Source organism: Sorex araneus, chromosome 5 (assembly GCF_027595985.1).
Source record: "Sorex araneus isolate mSorAra2 chromosome 5, mSorAra2.pri, whole genome shotgun sequence".
NCBI classification, from domain to species: domain Eukaryota; kingdom Metazoa; phylum Chordata; class Mammalia; order Eulipotyphla; family Soricidae; genus Sorex; species Sorex araneus.
The window spans coordinates 28,873,050-28,897,321 of NC_073306.1; the positions used below are offsets into that span (position 1 = coordinate 28,873,050).

Here is a 24,272-nt window from a genome sequence, read left to right on the forward strand (position 1 = left end):
CACGGGCCATGCGCACACGGGGCGGTAATGTCCTGCAAGTGGGTTTGGGATCCTCTGCTTTAGCAGGCAACTTATCACGGCAGACAGGAGGGTTGTCTCGGCGCGGCGAAGCGTCTGCGGGTGGGGACTCTGCCTGGGGACCTCTTAAGAACCTGAAGATCGCGCGTCCCGCCAAGTGACAGCACGCGCCCCTCTCGCTCCGCTCCCCTCCCCCGCGGACTGTCTCCGGGCAGAGGTGGTGCTTAGCTCCAGCCGGTCCTCCTCTCCTCACTAGTCCGGGCGGACCGAGCCTCAGCGGGAGCCCCGCCTGTCTCCGGGCAGCCTGAGCCCCCGAGCGCTCGCCCAGCCTGTCAGTAACCGCCGTTTGCGCTTTCTTTCTTTCTTCTTCTTTTTTTTTTTCTCCTCTTCTTTTCTTTCCCCCTTCTGCCTTTGTCCCGCTTAGTAACTGGGCTCTGACCAATCGGCGCCTCACCGGCCGGCGCCGGCTGACTCCTGATTGGCTTGCTGGGGGCGCGCAGCCGTCTCCCGCTCCTTCTCTGGAGCAAGGCAGACAAAAGACGCAGGCTCCGGGCTCCGGCAACCCGGCCCAGCCAATCACAAGCCACCGTGTGCTCGCCTTTTCACCCCCCCTTCCTCTCTCCGCTCCCTCCCGGCCGGGCTCGCGTGCTCCTGGCGAGCGGCCAGCGCCCGGGACGTACCATTAGGACCAGTCGCGGGGGGGTGCGGGAAGAGCGAGGACGGCTAATGAAGGAGACGAGACCTAGAAAGCGGTGGGAAGAGTCGCGAGCCGAGATGGAGGACAGTCTCCCCGCACCTCTGCCTGGGCCTCTGACATGAAGCTCCAGGGCACCGGGGCGGAATAGAGTAGAAGAGGCGATGGTGATGATGGCGGAACCCCTACTTCCAGGCACGATTGGGTGGCGCCTCAGCGGGGGAGCGTGGGGGAGGGGGAGGGTGTCCCCCTCCGCGCCGTTAAAATGAAACTCTAGTGGCTGGAGTCAGGGCAGAGCGTGAGGGGTGTCGGCGGCGGCGGCGGGCTCGCTTGCTGCCGGCGGGAGCGCCCAGCCGAGCCGGGCTGCTTGGGCTTCTGACGGGCCCCCTATCCCGAGGTTGCTGCAGCTTCGGTTCCGAACCCGACGGGGACGGAGCCGGAGTCCTGGCCCCCTGAGGGGATCGATCTCAGCAGACCAGTGGGACCCCGAAACTTGAACGCAGTACTCCCCCTTTTTTTATGTCTTTCTTTGTCACTTCCATCACCTTTCTCCCAACGCTATTTTATTCTTTTTTTCTTTTGCCTCCTCATTCTTCCCTCCCTGGAAGGACACAAAAGTGGCTTCCGCGGAAAGATTTGGAGGCGGTGGGAGCTTTTCTCGTTGGAGAGCGACTGTGTAGAAGGGCTTTGGGGAAACCGCTTTTTTTTAACACCTCTGCCCTCTGCCCCCCAGAGGTACCGCTCTGATGAAGAAAGCCCGTCCACTGAAAGTTCGGGGGGCATTTTGCTGGGTGCTGTAGGAGAGACGGGGACGACCCCCGTCCTCGTCCTGCTAGTTGGCCGGACTTGTCCCGGTCGTTGGAAGCCCGAAGTACAATTTCCGTGCAGGACTTTTACAGATCTATCTATTTTTTAGATTTTTAAAAGTATCAGATAAAAAAATTCTATATATCTATATCTATATATGCTTTCTATATATCTCCTGACGACCTGCCCCTGACAGCGCGATGTACAATACGGTGTGGAGTATGGACCGCGATGACGCAGACTGGAGGGAGGTGATGATGCCCTATTCGACAGAACTGATATTTTATATTGAAATGGATCCTCCAGGTACTTGGGAGAGCGAAAACGAATCTGGTGATGGGTCTGATTCGTGTCGAACGAGACCTTTTGGTGATGTTTGTCGGGCTGAAGGATTCCTGAGCGCACTAGGTGCAGAATCGAGGGGCAGATTTGCTAGGAGAGCTGCAGTTAAAACTGCTGCTGGTTTTCGCGTTTAAAGTTTGCAGTTAGGACCCCGATGCTATTGTCCTGCGAGGGTGGGGGTGGGGGTAGGGGTGGCGTGGGAGTGGGAGCAGAGAGACCGTTTCTTTTGACTTCTGTATCTTGGCGTGTCGTTTCGGGTTTTTGTCGTGCCTTCACCCCCCCCCCTTTTTTTTTTCTTTTTCAATTAGAGATTCTTGTACCTGCGAAAGGATGCTTTCTATCCCAGTCTTGTAGCCAGCTTTTCCCTTTTGGGGCATTCCTTAAAGCTTGTCATTTCATGCGTTTGTCTCGTTGGGTTCGTTCTGTTTTACCTTCGTTAACTTCTGAAACTGGGTTGCCTGCATATTAAGACTCCCCTTTTTTCTCTATATGAAAACCAAATGCCGGTTAGTGATTTTTTTTTTTTTTCAGGGACTGGGCGTTCTGATTCAGTCATGGCCTGAGTCTGAGGTTTTTCTTTTCAGAATCTAATCGCTCAGAGAGATATACGTGCAGGATTTTATTACTCTTTAATTTAGCATGATTTGGCTTAATTTATGGGGGGGGCGTTTAAAATAACTTCAATTATTAAGAAAAGAAAGAAGGAACCTTTTGTCGTGTGTATGTGTGAATCAATGTGATATATACATATATGTGGTAGGTTGGCTACACATAATGTAAAGTATACATGTATTGTATTTTTACTTTAGTGCTTTGTCTGAGACCTTTATCTGGTAGGAAGGGAAAATGGAAAAGTTGGGTAATTTTTTTTCTTTAAAGTCAACCTCTTTTTATGATTATTAGCTGTCAGATTTTCAAACCCTGTTTGTAATTATAGACAGTGCTTTATGTAATGATTTTGACTAAGGAGAGGGCCTTTGTGGCTCCTTATTTTTGTAAAGGGTGAACTGTTTATTTGAAAAAAAATGTCTTAGCTAAGCCTACAGAAAACATTGTGTGTCATTGGGGAATCTCAATTATGAAAAGACTGTATTTTTGGAACCGTTTGAAAGGATTTGAGTCCACGCAAGTGTAGTGAAGTATTACTGTCTGATAGAATGCATGTAGAATTATTTTCTATGTCCTTGTGAACAGTGAATTATTCTCTTTGTGTTTTTTTTAATTAGTCATACTGTTAAATGATGCTCTATTTAAAAACTAATACTAATATTGAGCAAACCCTTTCAGCCTTAATGATAACTTAGGTTTTTCCTTTACCTTCGTTTTTGGAATCTTCTTTATTTGCTTTTATAATTGTGACTGCAATTCAGATACAGCTTTTCAGTGTTTTGCAAAGTTTGTAAGATCTACCACCCATCTATTGTGTGTATTTCCCTCTTTGTTTCCCCCTGATGGTTAAGCATCAAATTTATTAGATGCATTTATCATTTATGTAAATGGAAATTTAATACATCATTAGTGCCTCTCCTGTAAAAAGTGAGGTGAATAATTCTAGATTTTTCTCATTTTAACAATTATGTATTTACACTACCTTAGATCATACTGTATCATATAGTATCTTGCCTTGTAGACATACAAAGGGAATTTGTTGGGCGGAGAGATGAGTGGGGAGGAGGGGAGAAAATGATGAAGGCACTAGTGTTTGAAATATATGGGCCTAGTAAGGAGATTGGCCAAGTTGAGTTGAGTTATCCAAAACTGATTTTAAGAAAAGTTGATGTTAATAATTATGTAGGGATGTGGGTCTTATAAGTTTGTATGGAAAATTTTGGTCCAAACTTTGGGTATCCCATGGACATAAACTTTTATGTTTAAAATGTTTATCCTTGAATGAAATTTTGAATATTTAGATTCTTGTCAGAATATTGAAAATATGTATATGCTGTTCTTTATTACCCATTTGTTAGCCTTTGTGTAGATTATAGTTATTCCTTAAAATGCTTTTAAAAAATGAGTATGCTGAATTACTCCCTAATTGAATTTTAGGTAAGTGGATTTTAATGAAAACAATGTAAAAAGCCAGTTTTATTTTGTGTGATAAACTGTGTTTTTGAAATATTTAATACTAGGTAAATTGGGGCCAAAGAGATAGTACAGTGGGTAAGGCATATGGTTCCCTGGGCACCAGGACAGGAGTGGTGCCTAAGCACAGGGCGAAGAGTAAGCCCTGAGCACCACTGGATATCCCAGAACCAAAAACCCAAACTGAACAAAAAGCTATTAGACTACTGGTTAAGAAGTTGCAATATGTCTTGTATTTGTCTCTTCCAGATTAAGCTTTTACTATTTTCTGCCTGGATTGATGTGATCAATACGTTAATTTAGTTATTGTACCATTTCTACTCTGTCAAATCCAAAGTATTATTATTATTATTATTATTATTACTATTGTTGTTGTTTTTGGGCTACACCTGGCGATCCTCAGGGGTTCCTTCTGGCTCTGCACTCTGGGATTACTCCTGGTGGTGCTGGGGGGACTGTAAGGGAAGCCGGGGACCATAGCCAATTTGGTCTTGTGCAAAGCAAGCTTCCTACCCGTTGTATTCTCTTTCACCCCCTCAAGGTATTATTAAAATATACTCTGATGATTTACCTTCAGTAGTAAATCTTCCAGTGACTGTAAAGAACTTCCTATGACTTTAAAGACCCTGATTTTTCACTTGCCTTGCACTCGGCCTACCTGGGCTCGATTTCTGACACCAGATACCACGTGATCCCTGAGCTCTGCCTGTAATGATCCTTGAACATAGAGTCAGAACTAAGTCCTGAGAACTGCTGGTGGGTGTGGCCCCCAAACAAAACAAAACAAAAAAGAAAGAGCAAACCCTCATTTTCAGTTTACTGAAAACAGAAAACAACAACAAATCAAAACTCACACTGCTTATCATATCATATAAGTTTGTTTTTGCTTTCAACTTAATTTTCCTTTCTCCTTTTGGAGCCCATTACAAGTTCTACTTTGTATTTTCTGTTCCTTGAAAGTATGCTTTTTTTCTCTTCTTGGACTGCATTTCACTTTGATAGTACCCACTGTACTATCTCTTTGGCCCCATTTCACTTGTTTAAATGATGTATATTTAGGACCCAGACTATATGCTTTCTTTATCAGCATACATATTCCCTGATCCTCGACTATTAGAGTAGTTCCTCCTTCTAAGCCTTCTTAGAACTTCCATTCCATCTAGAGTGGTTTATGCACTTAATTATAGGTACATATATATGTACGCACACACACACACACACACACACACACACATATGTCCCTATGGAATTGAATTGTCTCCCCACCTATTATGAGCACCTTTGCTTGATTAGGGTCTTGCAAATAATACACAGTTTAATTTTAGGTGTTAAATACCTAAGAGTTATTTTAAGTACTGGTCACCTCATTCCATGGCTATTCTTGGGTGTATGGCAAAATAATTTTGTGGGTTTTTTTTTTGGGGGGGGGCAACACCTGTGATTGATGCTTTAGGATTTCATTCAGGAACTACTCTTGGTGGTATTCTGGGGACCATATGGAATGCAGGGAATTGAACGTAGGTCAGCTGCATGCAAGGCAAGCTCCCTAGCAGCTGTACTATCTCTCCAACCCCATAATGGTTTAATCTTTTTGTATTTCTCAGAAACAGTAGAAATGAACTGTTTGATAAAATATATAGTTTCATATGTTGGAAATGTAAAGATTGTGGTACTGAGAATTAATTAATTATAAACTTGGTTAGTCCTGCTATGCTTTGGGAGTTGGAATTATTCATAGCAGAACAGTTGTTGGATAGTCACTCTGGATAAGAACTGCATGTTGAAAGTAGATAAAGGAACAAACATGATAAGCTCTCAGTACCTTACTGAAAACTGTAATGCCCAAAAGGAGAGAGAGGGAAAGAAGAAAAATGAGAGGTGTGGGGGTGGTGGGAGGGAAACTGGGGAGGTGGGTGGTGGGAAATGTACATTGGTGGAGGGATGGGTGTTGCAACATTGTATGACTGAAACCCAACCATGAATAGCTTCCTAACTGTATATCTCACAGTGATTCAACTAAAAAAAAATTAAAAAGCAAGACAAAACAAAAAGCAGTTGTTGGATAGGTCTTTCTAGATTTCCTGATTTTGGTATAGGAACTCTGGGAATATGTAAGTGTCATAAGTTTGTTCTGAGTGCTGGATAGATAGTAATAGTAATCTGTTAGCTCACATTTTAGGGTTTTTATTTTTTTTGCTTTTGGGGTCACACCTGGCGATGCTCAGGGGTAACTCCTGGCTCTGCATGGTAATTACTCCTGGCGGTGCTCAGGGGACCATATGGGATGCTGGGAATTGAACCTGGGTCAGCTGCGTGCAAGGCAAACACCCTACCCGCTATGCTATTGCTCCAGCCCCACATTTTGTTTTTGACATTGTTATTTTTATTTTGAGAAAATGTAATAATTAAAAAAAATTAATGGATATAATTTTTTTTAAAGATGTAAGCTTTTTTGTTCTTACCAAGACTAGTGTTTGAAATTAATTTTAGAGTCGCCTTCAAGTAGTAATTAGAAAATTAAAACTTTAAATTTTCTAGTATTGGGGCTGGAGCAATAGCACAGTGGGTAGGGCATTTGCCTTGCACTTGAAGGACCTGGGTTCGATTCCCAACATCCCATATGGTCCCCTGAGCACTGCCAGGAGTAGTTCCTGAGTGTACAGCCAGGAGTAACCCCTGTGCAATGCTGGGTGTGACCCAAAAAGCAAAAATAGATAAATAAATATTCTAGCAAAAAAATAAAGGTTGGAAGAGTTGTTCTCAATATTTTGATCTCCACAAGTTGTTATCCTTTTTTTTTGGTTTTGTTTTTGGGCCACACTCAGTGATATTTCAGGGGTTAACTCTACACTCAGGAATCATTCCTGGTCATGCTTTGAGGACCATATGGGATGCCAGGGATTGAACCTGGGTGAGCTGTGTGCAAGGCAAGTTCCCTATCCGCTGTACTATCTCTCTGGCCCCTGAGACCTTTTTACATTCTTTCCTCCCTTTTATATTCTTAGAACTTGAGAATTCAAAAGTACTAATGTTTAAGTGGGTTATATCTTGCTATTTATTCTAGATATTTAAAACAAAGTGAGAAATTAAAAAATAATCCATTAAAAATAGTAAAGCACTTATTTGTGTGTGTGTGCGGAGTGGGGCGGTGGTGGTTGGACCATACCTGGTGGTACTTAGGGCTTACTCCTGGCTCTTTGCTCAAGGATCACTCCTGGTGGTGCTCTGGGGACCATCTGGGATGAGAGGGATTGAATCCAGGTCGATCACTTGCAAGGCAAATACCTTACCCGTGCTACTATTGCTCTGGTACTGAGAACCCATACATTTTTTAAATGAGAGAATCCCTGTAATTTTTAAAAAGTGAGAAGAAAGGAATGCATTTATGTTCTTGCTAATAACTTTGAGTTTTTAATCTTTAATATCTGGCTTAGTGAAAGGTACTTAATCCCAAATCTGTCCCTGTATTCAGTCTGTTGAGCTATCATGCTTAATAGCCGTTGGAAAACTCCACTGTAGACTTGTGAGAGAATGAGTGTGCATAGGCAAACAGTGTCTTAGTAATACTTAGAAAAATATTTTTGACCTCATGGGCATTCTAAAAGGATCTTGAATAAGATCTGAATTAGGTTTTGAGAACTACTGTATCTAGAAGTTACCCGACTGCTTCACATTTCATAGCCACCACCAGTAAACTATCTTTCGACTTCTTGAAAGCCTGAAAAAAGATTGTTTCAGGAAATTTGCTTAACCTGGCATACTTGATATTTTCATCGTGGTAAAGTTTGGATTAAGTAACATTCTGGTGGAGAACTGACATACTGGCACCACAGTTGGGGAAAATATCTGCTAAGACTCACTGAAAAACTAGGTCACCTGCAACCTTGTGGTCTGTAGGTTGGGCATTCCAATTCTATGTTTGGATAGTTTTTTATAATTATGATAATTTCACAAGTTCCTTTTTTTAAGGTGTTTTTTTTTTTTTTTTTTGCTACATCTGGCGAGTTCAGGGGTTAGTCCTGGATCTGCACTCATGAATTACTTTTGGGAATGTTTAGAGGATCATATGGGTTACTGGGGATCAAATCCAGGTAGGCTGTGTGCAAGGCAAGCCCCTCACTAGTTCCTCTTAGATAAAAACTTAGCTTTTCTGTGGTAGATTTTCTTTAGGAGTTTGATGGCACTTTCTAGTGATACTGTAGTATAGAACAAATGTTAATATATCAAATGATGGAAAAGTCATGCCATATTTTAATCTTATAAAAGACTAGATTTTCCTACAATATAGTTTATTCACCTTGTTTCATAAGAAGTATGCTTGGGGCTGGGGCCACGGCCCAGGAATATTGAGCAGAGAGGTATAAAGAATACGGTTGTAAAGATATTTGCTTGCATGTTGCAGGCCCCATTTGATCCTGGCACCACTTACCACTTGATCTCCTAAGCACCTCAGGGCTCAAGCAGTACCACCACATCCTATCGCCTTGCATCAACCTGTTCACTTAGACAAGAATTTTAGGGGTTTCTTAGACTTTCTGAGGACTGCCTGAGAGATTTACCTATCTCATTCTCCCCCCCCTCATGTTTTTTGGGCCACACTGGGAAGTGCTCAGGGGATATTTTATGCAGTGCTGGGAATTGAGCACGCAGCCTGGAGTAAGTCCTGAACATAGCCAAATGTGGCCCCCAAACAATAAAACACACACATAACTCGAGTTTTTAAAAAATTGTAGCTGAAAGGCTGGAGAAATAGTATACCAGGTAGGGTGTTTGTCTTGCATTCTGTGACACAGGTTCATTCATGGCATCCCATATGGTCCCCTGAGCACCGCCAGGTAATTCCTGAGGGTAGAACCAGGAGTAATCCCCTGAGCAGCGTGTGGCACAAAAATTGTGAAAAAAAAATGTAGTTAGGAAGTAAGAATAGGGAGTAGGAGTGGGGTAGGGAGGAGAGAGTACAGAGAGGAGGATTTGGCAGTCTGTGAAGTACAAAAAGCCATAAATGGACTGAGGAGGTAGTTCAAAGGTTTGGTGTACATGCTTTGCAAGCTGGAGGCCAAGGTTCTCTCCCGGTATCTCATGGTCTCTTCCAGGAGCAGCACATAAGTTCTGGGCTGGGAGTAACTCCTGAGCACTGCTGGGTGTGGCTTTTAAAAAAATCCCCCAGAACAGTAGAGGCCTGTCAGAGTTTTTCTGTGTGTGTGTGTGTGTGTGTGTGTGTGTGTGTGTGTGTGTTATGGTCTCACCAGGTGGTGCTCAGGGGTTATTCCTGGCTCTGTTCTCAGGAATCACTTCTGGTAGTGTTTGGGGGATGCTGGGGATTGAACCCAGGTCTGCTGCGTGCAAGGCAAACTCCATACCCGCTGTACTATTTCAGAGTTTAAATGCTCTGGAGAGACTAGGGTGAGAGGTGCAGTGGGCAAATGAGCTTAGGAGAATGGGTAGGGACCAGGCTGTGCACGCCTCATACAACATTGGGTCTTCATAGGTAGTTGGGAACTTCTCAAACATTATGCTAACCTGACATGATTATATTCAAGTCTGAAAGCAGGGACAGAAGGAAAACAAGAGAGATATGAGACTCCAGGAAGTATAGGAAGAGATTTTCAAGAAGGAAAAAAAAATGATCTAACAGAGTGAAAAAGTGGGACTGGAGAGATAAGAGTAGAGCATGGTGTTTGCTTTGCAGGCATCTGATCTGCAAAAGATTCCCCCAGCACTGCTAGGAATGATCCCTGAATACAGACCCAGGAGTAAGTCCTAAGCGCAGCTGGGTGTGCCTCCCAAACAACAAACAACAAAGCAATAAGAAAAAGAAAGACAGTGTGAAAAAAGTAATTTTGTGAAATAAAAGCAAAAAAAGTTTTCTTCTAGAAAATATAGAAAGCTATTATTGAGAACATCTTAGGACATTTTAGTGAATGGGGTAGGTAGAAATCAAATCATACTATATCCCGAGTAATGGATGTGAGGTGAGGAAACAGACTAAAAGGATGGATCATTTTCTTTTTAGTGGGGAGGTTTGGACCACACCTGGCAGTCCTCAGGATTTCCCCCTGGCTCTGCACTCAGGAATCACTCTTGGCAGGGCTTGAGGGGTGTGGGGGGATATGAGGTACTGGGGATGGAACTTGGATTGGCCTTGCATAAGGCAAGCCGCCTACCCACTCTACTGTCTCTTCAGCCCCAGCCCCATTTTCAGAAAGATTTGAGTGAAGCAGAAAGATGACTAGAGAGACACTTAGATTTAAAGTAACAGGATTTTTTTTTTTCTTCTTAATTGAAGAGTTGAGAGCTGGAGACAGAGTACTGTCTAAGGAACTTGTGCCTGATGTAAAGGTACTGTGTAAGGGACGTGGCTGATCCTGGTTCAATCCCAGATTGAACACATGGTCCCTCAAGCACTGCCAGGAGTGATTCCTGAGCATGGCAAGTGTGGCGCCCAAATAAAAAGCAAAAAGAAAAAGTTGAATATGTGGTAGAGTTATTATGTTGAAGGTGATAGAGATCACCCTCACTATATATATATTAATATATACGTATTAAATTACTCGCACAATATATAGTGTGTGATTTAATGAATAGTAAGGTGATAGGTTTGAAGATTAGGTGGGATTATTATCCTCAGGAAAGGAGATACCTTTATCTAACACAGAGGTTTCCACACTTACTTGACCTACTGCCCCCCTTTCAGGAAAAGGTCACTGAACACCTCCCCTGGAAATTTACGTTAACAAACAGAAAGTGTCTCCACCTACCCTCAGTTGTGCCTGATGTCCCATTCACTCAGACTATTTCCATTTTGGGAATTACTTATTTATTTTTGGTGGTGGTGGTGCCACTCCTGGCTGTGCACTCAGAAATCACCCCAGGCATGTTTTGGGGGACCATATGGGATGCCAGGGATCAAACTCACGTGCAAGGCAAGAACCCTACCTGCTATACTATGTCTGGGAATCACTTATGCAACATTTAGAAGATGGGTTTGAAAACTGTAGGTTGGAGAACTAGGAGGGCTCAGATTTCCTTTTTCCTTTGAATTTGCAATTGTGAGAGAAGAGATGTGTTGTGTTTCAGATTTGGAATTGCCACTGATCACTGTGGGATGGAAAAGTTCACTGATCAAGGGGTACAGATGAACAGGATAATCACTAATTGGGTAAATAATCTGAAGATTAGAGACTTGTAAATTTGTAGTGACATAGATTTTCAGCTTGTGATTATCTTCAGCAGAACTCAGCAATTGTGGTATTGGAATAGAGAAAGCAGGTGGTTGGATTGATTCCTCACAGTTGAGAGATTTATTGTGCTGGTGCGGCAAAAGGACAAGAGTTGGGACTGGGACAAGAGAGTGGTTGGTGCCCGGCATTGAGGGAGTAAGTGAAGACATTTACATAAAATTATTTTGTAGCATTAATTTTATAAAGGGCTTTTAAAGTACTTATTTTATAATGTTAAGGTAATAAAAGTTATATGTTTGAAACAGATTTAGTAATGATCAGCTGTAATATTCTAGGGATTGTCTCAAGCATAATGGTAAAAAAACATTTCCAAGTTCAGAAAGAATTGATCACCTTGTCTGTATATATATTTGCCAGGATTATTATCTTGACTTTAAAGGAGTTTTTAAGAGTAATTTTATAAATGTTGGAGAGATATTTTATTATTTATTTAATAGTTATATTGTCTGTAATTTAAATATTTTGCGTAGGAAAACAAACCCAGAAGAGCATAATAATATGAGCAATAGATAATCATCAAAAGAGTGATACTCACAAACACTTCAGAAGTTCAAAAGAAGAGTGGAAGAAAGACTTAGAGATAATATTTGAATTTAGGCTATTATGAAGGGTAGATAAGATAATCTTTTTTTTTTTCTGTTCTTTCTGAATTACTTTTTCTAAATATACCAGTATATCATATTTCTGGGGCTCTTTGCCCAGATAACAACAACAACAAAAAAGATCCTTGCTTATTTTTAATGAATAGACTAAGATACCATAAATGGAGCCAGCATAATTTCCAGATCTCTAATTAGAGTAACATTTGAGACTGCTTTGAAAGAAATAGAAGATATGATAGCTTTCAAGTACCTTTGCAAGATGAATTATGAAACCTTCTAGAATAGGTTTCAAATATAAATATAAACCAATTTGTCCATCTAAATTTCTTTTTATCCTTACACAATCATTTATAATTAAATATTATTTTTACAGTAGTTAATGGAAAAATCACACTTTATTTGGATCCACAGTTAGAGACAGTTGAAACCAATAACTTGTCTTTTATGCTGCGCTAAAATAAGCAAAAAAATTTTTTTTCTTTTAGGACATTAGTTTGGGCTGGGGCGATAGCGCAGCGGGTAGGGCGTTTGCCTTGCATGCAGCCGATCGGGGTTTGATTTCTCCGCCCCTCTCAGAGAGCCCTGCAAGCTACCGAGAGTATCTCGCCTGCATGGCAGAGCCTGGCAAGCTACCCATTGCGTATTCGATATGCCAAAAACAGTTAACAAGTCTCACAATGGAGATGTTACTGGTGCCCGCTCGAGCAACGGGATGACAGTGACATTAGTTCACATTTTTACTTATCTTTTCTTCAGTTGCTTTGAACTTTCTTATTTATATTTATTACAAGTACAGACTTGTCCCTTTTAGTGTTTTCCAAGCGATAGGTACATACATATATAGGGAAAAAAACCCAATGTATTTGTAGTTCAGTACTGTTCCATTATTTCAGGCGGCCATCGGGGGTCTTGGAAATGACCTGGCAAATGGGGTGGACTACTATAATGGTGGAATATTTCATGTAACTTTATAAACTCCATTTGAATTTATATAGGATGACAAGATATTAATCAACATTAGGATAATTTGCTCTTTTAGGTAGTGTGTTTATTAAGCCATACTAATAAAAAATGTGGCATTGGCACAGGATAGACCAGCCACTGGAATGGAAAAAAGGCCAGAAATGGAATCCCTTGGAGTAGGGAATAGGGAAACTGATGGTGAGAATATAGAAGATGAGTGGGAAATGATTTGTGGATTAAATGATAAATGACAAAGCAACAGTTGGTTATATAGAAAATAATAACATGGAATTTCTGTTTATTTCATATATATAGTAGTCCCTAATAAAGGTACAAATGTGAAAAGCAAAACCTAGAAAAAAAATGAATTTTTTTTTTATATTAGAGTAAGGAAGGTAGGATTTTTTTAATGCAATTTAAAATTTGAAGATTTTTCTGTTTTTTAGATCTTACTGGCAGTGCTCATAGTTTGTTCTTGGCTCTGTGGTCAGGAATCACTCTTGGCAGTGTTTGGTGGAATATCATATGCCAGGGATTGAACCCGGGTCAGCTGCATGCAACACAAGCACCTTACCTGCTGTACTATCTCACTGGCCCCTGCAAATCTGAAATTTTCGCTTGTGTGGGCCAAATCTAGCAGCCCTCCCTTCTGGTGGTGCTCAGGCCCCTTGGGGCAATGCCTGGTGATGCCAGGGATTAAACCCAGTCAGCCGTGTGCAAGATAAGCACCGTACCCACTATCTTATCTCTCCAACACCTGAAAGTATTTTCTTTCTTCTTTTTCTTTCTTTAAAAATTTTTTTTTATTGAATCACCATGAGATAGTTACAAGCTTTCATGTTTGGGTTACAATTACACAATGATCAAACACCCATCCCTCCACACTCATATTCCCCACCACCAATATCCCCAGTATATCCCTGCTCTCCCACCCTTCCCCTGCCACCATGGCAGACAATATTCACCATACTCTCTCTCTACTTTTGGGCATTATGGCTTGCAACACAGATACTGAGAGGTCATCATGTTTGGTCCATTATCTACTTTCAGCACACATCCCATCCCGACTGATTCTTCCAGCCATCATTTTCTTAGTGATCCCTTCTCTATTCCATCTGCCTTCTCCCCTCTGCTCATGAAGCAGGCTTCCAGCAATGGGCCAATCCTCTTGGTCCTTGTATCTAGTATTTTCAATTTAATTAAAACAAATTTTTTTGGGGTCACACCGGTGATACTCATGGGTCACTCCTGGTGGTGCTCAGGTGACTATTATTGGATGCTGGGGATTGAATCTGAGTCTGGTGCATGGAAGACAAAAGCCCTACTCGCTGTACTATTGCTTTGGCCCCATGAAAGTGCTTTTTATGCATTTATTATGATATAAAAATATCGCACAGAAGAGCCTGACAAGCTCCCCATGGTGTATTCAATATGCCAAATACAGTAACAATAATAGGTCTCATTCTCCTGTCCCTGAAAAGAGCCTCTAATCCTTGGGAAAAATGAGTAAGGAGAGGCTGCTAAAATCTCAGGACTGGGACGAATGGAGATGTTACTGGCGCCCGCTCAGTAAATCAATGAACAATGGGATGACAGTGATAATGACAGTGACTATGATATAAAAAATTCTTATCCTTTCAATATATGATATCACATTAATTTTTGTTTGTTGAACATATATTGCATTCCTGGAATAAATCTTACTTGGTCATGATGTAGATTTCTTTTCATGTGTTTCTGGAGTCGATTTATTTATTTATTTATTGACTTTTTGGGTCACACCTGGTGATGCTTGGGGGCTACTTCTGGTTCTGTACTCAGAAATTATTCCTGGCCTTATGGGATGCCGGGGCTCGAACCCAGTTTGGTCACATGCAAAGCAAATGCTCTACCTGCTGTACTATTGCTCCGGCCTTTCAGAGTTGGTTTAATCTAGAATTTTGTTGGCATCATATTTTGGGCTCTGTTCATAAGGAATGTTGGTTTGAAGTTTTCTTCTCTTGTGTTCTTTTTCTGGTTTTCTGTGTCTCCCCCTCTTCCTGGAGGGTAATAATGCTATCCTCATAGAACGAATTGATATATGTTCCCTGCTCTTTGCTACCTTTCCCTGTCTTGAATGTCTAGTTGTGCACTGGGAGTAGCTCCTAAGCACTGCCAGGTGTGGCCCACAAAAAAAACATCTATGTGTGTGTGTTTGTATATATATATATATATATATATATATATATATATATATATGTCAGGATACGGCTCAGAGTGGTAGAGCACATGCCTTGCATGGTTGAAGCTCTGGGTTTGATCTCCTGCTGTGTGTTCCATCAAGCATGGCCAGGAGAAGACTGACTTAGCGGCTCTCAAGCACCACCAGGTTTGTGAATCTGGTGGTTCCTAAGTCCTGCTTGAATGGCTGCCCTAGTAACGCCCAAAGAATCACCGGCCATGGCTCCCACTTCTCAACACAGTCAGGTATGGCCCCTATAGTAAGAAATAAAACAAATTATATTTAGTATTTTTTTTGGTTCTAGTTACTCTTTTTTTGGGGGGAGGCGGGCCACAGCCAGTGGCACTCAGCAGTCACTCCTGGTGTGCTCGGGGGACCGTATGGGATTTGGGGGATTGAATTTGGGTCAGCCACATTCAAGGCCAGTACCCTACTCGCTATACAATTGCGCTGGCCCTGGTTCTAGTTACTCGTTTTATAAATACTTGGAAATAATTTTTGGTTTTCATTAACTTGCTTGTTGGCAATATAACTTGTGATAACCCCAGAATATTTCAGCCATGTGCAAGGCAAATACCTTACCTGCTGTACTACCACTCTAGCCCCTCCACATCTTTGTAAATAACTTATAATAGAAACTATCTTGCTTCACCCCCTAAAATAAAAAAATAAGTATTTTATTTGTTTATATGAAATATGTTTAAAACTTACCACGTCTTAATTATCCTATTATGGAGCAGGAAAGTTCTGAAAATATATGCTGATATCAGAAAGTAATTGTTATCATCATCATTAGCATGTTTAGAATCTTTAAAGCATTTAACTGAAGAAACTGCTGTTTATTTCAGTTCTGTCATGTGAATGGACAAAAACCAAACAAACGAATTGAACTCATAAGGAATTCTTTCTCTAACTTGGGAAATGGCATAGAGGGAGGGAAAATCACATTATTATTTTAATCTAATGTTTTGACTTTTGATTTAATTAATATCATTCTTCTTAATTATTTTCAAAATTTTTATTTGAGGCATTTGATTTACAACCCTGTAAATGATTGGGTTTCATGTATATAATATTCTGACATCACACCCTTCCTCAGGGTGTCTGCAGCCTCCAACCATTTTCTCAGTGTCCCTTTCTCCAACTGCCCCCGCCCCTCACCCCCCAAGTCCCTCTGTGGTGGTGAGCTTGAGCTCAGTTCTGTAGACCGGTCTCATTTTCTGTTGCCTTTGGCTATTCTTTCCTTTCTGTGTTTCTTTTTTTTTTGCTTTTTGGGTCATACCTGGAGATGCACAGGGGTTACTCCTGGCTTTGCACTCAGGAATTACTCCTGGCGGTGCTCAGGGGACCATATGGGGTGCTGGGAATCGAACCCGGGTTGGCTGAGTGCAAGACAAACACCCTACCCGCTGTGCTATCACTCCATCCCCTCTGTGTTTATTTTTCACTTTGTTTTGTTTTTGGGGCCACACCCAGTAGTGCTGTGGGCTTAACTCCTGGTGCTGTGTTCAGGGATCATTCTTGGTGGCCTCAGGGGCCCATATGTGGTGCTGGGAATTGAACCCACTGTACTATTTTTCCTGGCCCCTATTTCTTTATATCTCACAAATGAGAGGGATCATTCCACATCTGCCCCTCTCTGACTAACTTCATCCAGCATGGTACTCTCTGTATCCAGCCGCATAATGGCAACTTGCATGACTTTGTCACTTCATATAGTTGAGTAATATTCCACTGTGTGTATTATACTGTAGTTTCTTTATCCAGTCATCTGTCCTTGGACATTTGGATTGTTTTCAGATTTTTAACTATTGTGAATAGTGTTGCAGTGTACATAGGAGCACATTTTTCCAAGTAGAGTTTTTCAGTCCTTGGGATAGATGCCAAGAAGTGAAATTGCTGTACCCTATGGAAACTCAGTTCTCAGTTTTTTTGAGAAGTGTCTGCATTGTTTTCCAAAGAGATTGAACCAGGAGGCATCCCACCAGCAATGGATGAGGGTTCCTTTTTGCACATATTCACATCAATCTTTGCTTCCATCTGCTGTACTTGACCAGTGGCACTGAATCACTGAAGATGCTTCTAGATACTTCTAGACTCAATATCATGAAGAATTCTGCCTATGTTTTCAATCAGTTTTATTTATAGATTCAGGTCTGATACCAAGGTCTTTAATCAATTTATGTGGGCTTTTGTGAATGGTGTGATATAGAGGTCTGAGTTCATTTTTTTTTTATAGGTTACCAGTTTTTCCAACACTGTTTCTTTCTTTGCTGTACTTGAATCTTTTATTATTTCATCATTGTTTTGTTTTAAGACAATTTTTGAGAAAAAGGTTTGCAAAGAAAAATATAATGTAATTTTAAGAAAGTATCATGGGACTGTAGACATAGTACAGGGATTTAGACACTTGCTTTACATGTCGCTTTCTCTAGTTCTATCCTCAGCCCCACCTATGGTCCCCCAGGCACTACCAGGAATGATCCCAGAGTATTGGTGGGTGTGGCCCAATGCCTCCCCCGTTCCCCCCCAAAGAAAAACAGAACAAAACCGTATGTCTCAAGAATAAAATATTCCAGACCTAGATAGTCAAATGGCTGAGCATACTTAAAATTTGGGAAGTCTTGCTTAGATCCCTGGTCTCCTAAGCACGTCTAAGAACACCCCCTGAACACAGGTCCGGGAGTAGCCTCTTGCAGGTGTGGTCCAGAAATAAAAAATTTGAAAAAAGTAGATAGTTCAGTTTTGCTAAACTGAAAAATACCCCTAAAACTGCCTGCTGGAAACTACAGTTTTCTGTCTCAACATCAGTAACATATGATCCAAGTGCTGTGTTGTGATTGGCTGTTGTACTGTTTTCATTTAGAAATTATTTTTACCAGCAACACTTAATTTGGAATTGGGAGTTAGCTCATAAAGCCAAGTTGGTTGTTGGGAAGTAGGAAAAGGTTAGTTACTAATGAGTATACAGCAGAAAACTTATTTCACTGGGGGAAAAATAGCATTTGTCTATGCATGAACAAAGTTGTTCTGTAATTTGATGCTGCACGGTAAATTGTGAAGTCTGCACACTGATCTGGAGGAAGTGTTGTTTAATTATTGGCTTTTAAAAGAGGGCCAGAGTGATATAGTATAGCAGGTAGAAGGGCATTTACCTTGCTCGGGGCTGACCCAGGTTCATTCCTAGCACACTTGAATCCAGCAGGAGTGATCCCTGAATGCAGAGCCAGGAGCATGCCCTGGCCACCACTGTTTGTGGCTCCCAAACAAAACAGAGAGTTAATTAATTTTTTTTTTGGGGGGGGCCACATCTAGCAGTATTCAGGGCTTACTTACTCTTGGCTCTCCACTCAGGGATCAGTTCGGCAGTCTGGGTGGGGGCTAGGGGGTATAAGGAACTCAGGATCAAACCCCCTTGGCCACATGAAAGGCAAGTACCCTACCTGTTGTATACTATTGTTCCAGCCCTAATTTTTTTTTTTTCCCGTCCTTTTGGGTCACACCCAGTGAAGCTCAGGAGTTATTCCTGGCTCTGCACTCAGGAATTAACTCCTAGCAGTGTTTGAGTACCATATGGGGTGCCAGGGATCAAATCCGGGTCAGCCCATACAAGGCAAGTGCCCTACCTGCTGTAGTATCACTCTCGTTCCAGTCGTAATACTTAAAAAATTTTATTTTGCAATGCTAAGGATTGAATCCATGGCCTCATACATGCCCTCTTTTCCCTAAAATTGTATCATTCTAATTATTCCAGGATAGTTTTTATTATGACGATTTGTTGTTTGGTCTTGGACCACACCTGGCTGTGCTCAGGGATTACTTCTGGCTCTACACTCAGGGATCACTCCTGGCAGGCTTGGGGTACTAGATGGGGTGTAGGGGATCAAATCTAATTTGGCTGCATGCAATGCAAACACTTTTTTTTTTTTAATTTTTTGGCTTTTTGGGTCACACTTGGCTATACTCAGAGGTTACTCCTGGCTCTGCACTAGGAATTACTCCTGGTGGTGCTCGGGGGACCATATGGGATGCTGGGAATCGACCCGGGTTGGCCGTGTGCAAGGCAAACGTCCTACCCGCTGTGCTATTGCTCCAGCCCCACAAACACTTTTTTCTGCTGTACTGTTGCCTCAGCCTTGCTAGTTCTTATCAGATGGGGTGTGGGGGATGGATGAGGATAGTGGTGCTCAGGACTTATTCTTGTATAGAACAGACTTTACTTCATAAAGATTGTTTGGGGCCAGTGCGATAGCACAGCAGGGAGAGCATTTGCCTTGCATGCAGCTGACCCAAGTTCTATCCTCAGCACACCCCTGAGCACCACCAGGAGTGATTTCTGAGTGCAGAGCCAGGAGTAACCCCTGAGCATTGCCAGGTGTTACCCAAAAAGTAAAAACAACAACAACAACAAAAAAAACATAAAACACTCCAACCATAAAGATTGTTATGAGGAGTGATACATGTAAAACACTTAGAATAATCCCAGTGTATAAGTAAAAACTATGAATGTTGGCATGGTTTCCATGGGAAAAAAATATATATTGGTGCAAGTATTTTTATTAAGCCCAGTACAAGAGTTGTTTTATTGATTCTTTGCTTTGATAAACTTAGGGTGAATTAATATATTAGGAACTATTTTAACTCAAGAAAAATAAAATACGTGCTTTTTTGCTTTTTGGGTCACACCCAACATTTCTCAGGGGTTACTCTTGGCTCTGCACTCAGGAATTCTCCTGGCAGTGCCCAGGGGACCATATGGGATGCTGGGGATCAAACCCGGGTTGGCCACGATCATGGCAAATACCCTACCCACTGTACTATCCCTCTGTCCCCAAGAAAATATTTTTTGAGTTTCATCCGTTTATCAGGCATTATATTTGGTAATGAGGTTATAATGACAGCCAGTAAACAGTCTTCTAGGAGCTTGTCCTGTTGTTGGGATCATAAAGAAGTAAGATGGTTTAATAGAGAATAACAATAGCGATAAAATGGAAATTACAGTATCAAATAGAGGGCTCTTCAGTCTTGCTAGAGGAGCAGGTATATGGGGAAGTTCGTTGAAGAAGTACCAGGAGTGAATAAAAATTAGCCCCCTCCATGGGGAATTAATTAGATGGATATGGGTAAGATTTAGAGATCTACAACATGAAATCACTCCAGGTACTACAAAAGATAGTGTTACAAACTTACTATCTTCATGTATCTGTGAGTAAAATAGACAAAATATTTATTTTGTTGTTCTGTTATGAAGACCATACCCTAGAGTACTTGGGGGCCCTGTGGTGCTAGGGATCAGACACAGGACCTCATGCATGCATTCTACCCTTCACCCACATTTCCTGTATGGGAGATACATATATGGGAGATATGCATATGTGTGCATGTATGTATATGTGTGTGTGTGTATATAGTGGGGGATGGGGCTTGGGCCACACTTTAAGGTGCTCAGAGGCTGTCCTGGCCCTGTGCTGAGGAGTGACCCTTGGTGGTGCTTGGGGACCATATGTGGTGCTGGGGATTACACTTGTGATTGGCCACATGCAAGGCAAATGCTTTACCTTCTGTACTGTCTTTCTGGACTTACATAGAATATAAAACAAACTGTTACATTAGCAAAGAAAAATGACAACTGATATTTGATGTTATGTATCAGGGTAAGTCTAGTAAGTAATTATTGCTGTGTGACAAAATGGGCTCAGAATTTCCAGATCTTTCATTTTTTTTCAGTTTGTTTGCTTTGCTTTGTTTTGTTTTTGAGCTCTAACTGGCAGTACTCAGAACTATTCTCTGACCCTGTTTTGGTTTTTATTTATTTTTTAAATTTATTATTATTATTTTTGGCTTTTTGGGTCACACCTGGCAATGCACAGGGGTTACTCCTGGCTCTGTACTCAGGAATTACTCCTGGCGGTACTCAGGGGACCATATGAGATGCTGGGATTCGAATCCGGGTTGGCCGCGTGCAAGGCAAACACCTATTGCTACAGCCCTCCCTTTCAGTTTTTAATTTATTTTTAATTTATATATTTTTGGTAGTTTTTCCATTTTATTTTATTTTAATTACTTAATTAACTTTGGGGTTGCCAAATTCAGAAAAGATTTTACTGCAGGGGACAGGAAGGGAAAAGATGGCAGGGAAGCTGCCAGATTCTCTATTTTTTTAAAATACAGAAATGAAGCTTTTATTGTGGGCTACCTGCTTCTGTGCTCAGAGGTTATCACTGGTGGTGATCTGGAGACCGTAAGTGGTGCCAGAGATCAGTCCAGGGTTGGCTGCATGCAAAGGCAAGTGTCTTTCCCCCTTGTGCTATTTATCTGGCTCGTACAAATGAAGATTTTGATGTGGAATTCCCTTACTTTAAAATGTTGGCTAGTCAGAATACTTTAGGAATGGGGCTGGGAGGAGGATACTCATTGTAATGTCAAAACAGTTTAATTCTAACTACCAAAATCAGCCAGATGACTGCCAGTTTGGTATTATCCTAAGTGGCCTGGGACAGATTTGGAAAGGCCAGAGAGATAGAAGTGTGCAGGGTCCCCAATGCTGAGTAAAGAGGGTGTTTCAGAAAGGAGGGAATTATTAGTAGTACCAAATGTTGCAGATAAGGACAGAAAAGTATCCACTAAATTTAGCAACAGGGTCATTGACCTTGGCAGGAGTGGTTGCACTGAGTTGTGAGGTTGGGAGTCAGGATGGAAGTTAAGTAGAGAAAGAACAGAAGTTTGGGACTAGAAAGATTGCACCCAACCTGGGTTTGACCTCCAGCTCCATATATGATCTCCTGAGCCTGTCCAGGAGTGGTCTCTAAGCACAGAGCCAGAAGTAAGCCCTCAGCACAACCAGGTGTGGGGACACCCCCCCAAAAAAAAAAAAAAAGAACATTCAAAAGTTCTACTTGAGGGCTGGGAATGAAGCTAGCCATAGAGCACTTTCCTTGCATGTGTGAGGCCCTGGTTCTATCCCCAGCACTGCAAAAGTAGTGGTGGTTGTGATGGCGGGGGATGCAGAGAAGAAGCTCAGTGGGGGCTGGAGCGATAGCACAGTGAGTAGGGTGTTTACCTACTCCAAGCAGCGCCAGGAGTAATTCCTGAGTGCATGAGCCAGGAGTAACCCCTGTGCAATGCTTGGTGTGACCCAAAAAGCAAAAAAAAAAGAAGCTTAGTGGGTATGTGCTTTGCATGCAGAAAGTCCAAGTCCAAGTTTGATCCCTGGCATCACATCTGGTACCCCATGTATGACCAGGAGTGACCCCGATGTACCGAGGTGGGAATAGGCCTTGAGTACTCTTGGATGTGATCCCCAAACAAAAAGCAAACAAAAAAAGCTCTAAATGGGGGCTGGAGCAATAGTATGGGTGGGATGTTTGCCTTGTACGTGGCTGACCAGGGTTTAATTCCCAGCACCCCATATAATCCTCCATGAACCTCTAGAAGTACTTTTTGATTGCAGAGCCAGGAGTAATCCCAGAGCATTGCCAGGTGGGGCCCAAGCCCCTTCCCCACCAAAGTTCTGTATGTGACATAAAGAAAAAAGTTTGTTTACTTTTAGTGAAACTTAACTTTTTTTTTTGATGTGAACTTATATGAGTTTTGATAAATGCATGTTGATGTTCTTAATTGGAATAGTAAATTGGAGAACAGTTTTGGGGAGAAGTTTATATTTTGTCAACCAATTTGTAATAATCTACAGTCATGGAGTTGTGTGTGGGGGGTCCTGGGTTTGACCTCCAGCACTATATAGGATTCCCTGAACCCATTCAGAAGTGGTCTCTGAGCATGGAGCCAGAAGTAAGCCCTGAGCACAACTGCGTGTAGCCCCTCCCCCCCAAAAATAGAAAATTCAAAAGTTCCAGATGAGGACTTGGGGTTACTTCCTTGAGTTAACATTATTACCGGAAGAGGTTTGGGCTACACCCAGTGATGCTCAGTGGTTATTCAAACCAGTGGAACTTGGAATGACACTCACCTTAACTGCCTTAACTATGTACTGTCGCTCCAGCTCCTCAGTTAATGTTCTTTTCATTTTTTTGTTTGTGTGTGAGGCCATACCTGACTGTGCTCAGGGCTTACCCCTGGCTCTTGGATCAGGGATTACTCCTGGCAGGGCTCAGGGGATCATATGGGGTGTTGTTGATTGAACCCGGGTCAGCAGTGTGCAGTGCAGGACCCTCTGCATTTTTATCTCTCTGGCCTGTTGTTAAGTTTAAGGCAGGATGATAAACTTTTTACTGTAAAGAGCCAGAAAGTAAATATTTAAGACTTTGTGGATCACATATGGTCTCTATTGCATATGCTTCTTTTGTATGTGTGTCACTATTAAAAATCATAGTACTTTTATTAAAAATGATTGTACTGCATGGTCCCTAAGCACCAAGCCTGTACTATACTACCAGTGGTGGCCTCCCAAAAAGGAAAAAAGGAAATAAAAACGGGCAGAGGACTATAGGTTTGATTCCTCTTAGATAATTGAATAATATAAATGAAGTTTTGATTTGCAGTATTAGCTGATTTCTGTTTTTGAGGGTTTTTTTTTTTTGGGGGGGGGGGTCACACTTGGCAGTACACAGGGCATACATCTGGTTCTGTACTCAGGAAACACTCCTGGTAGATTTGAGGGACTGTATGGGGTTCCAGGGATCAAACCCGGGTCAGCTGCCTTGTTAAATAAAAACATTGTGACTGATTTCAGCCTACCAGTGTGATATGTTAGATAAATGAAAGACACATGCAATAATGCAGAATATTTTTCCTACATAAATAGCCCACCTTTATAAATGAGTGGTATATTTTACAATATCTTCAGCTGGATTCTTGAAACAATAGATTGTACTGAACACTACCATATATGATAATTCTCATATGTATGCTGATAAAGTGTAAATGCATCTTAAGTTAGGAACAAAAGAGATTTAATAATAATAATAAAATGAAACAATCATAATTCATTACTATAATAATTATGTGACTGGTCTCAAAATATTATTTTACATTTTATTTTCAGACTGTGGTTGACCACAGGTAATTGAATCAAGGGAAAGCAAATCTGAAGATTGGAACTACTGTTAAGTGAAATACTAATGAGTGATGAATTTTGAGTGTTTTGGTGCCTGCTTGAGCAAATAGATGAACAACGGGACGACAGTGCTAGAGTGCTATTTTTAATGTAATTTAACTGTACATCAATTTTATTATTTAATTTTTAGTAATGATTGTGTATGTCAGTGGCTTAAGTGTTTTTGAAAATATAATTAAAGGGCCAGAGAATACAGTGTCTAGGGCACTTGCCTTGCACGCGGCTAAGC

The 24,272-nt window shown here is 41.6% G+C and overlaps 1 protein-coding gene across 3 annotated transcripts in view; it reads left to right on the plus strand.

The window, feature by feature from the left end:
• Positions 1–673: 673 nt before the first annotated feature.
• Positions 674–24,272, plus strand: part of PIK3R3 (phosphoinositide-3-kinase regulatory subunit 3) — a 71,079-nt gene continuing 47,480 nt past the window's right edge. The window contains exons 1-2 of one of the 3 annotated variants that reach the window (XM_004620536.2): positions 674–907; positions 1,716–1,825. In XM_004620536.2, coding sequence (XP_004620593.2) covers positions 1,720–1,825 — 106 coding nt within the window. In that variant the 5' untranslated portion in view covers positions 674–907; positions 1,716–1,719. Of the gene's footprint in view, positions 908–1,715; positions 1,826–1,902; positions 1,928–24,272 lie in introns of those variants that run through there. The other 2 variants (XM_055138578.1, XM_055138580.1) reach the window with 2 other exon arrangements.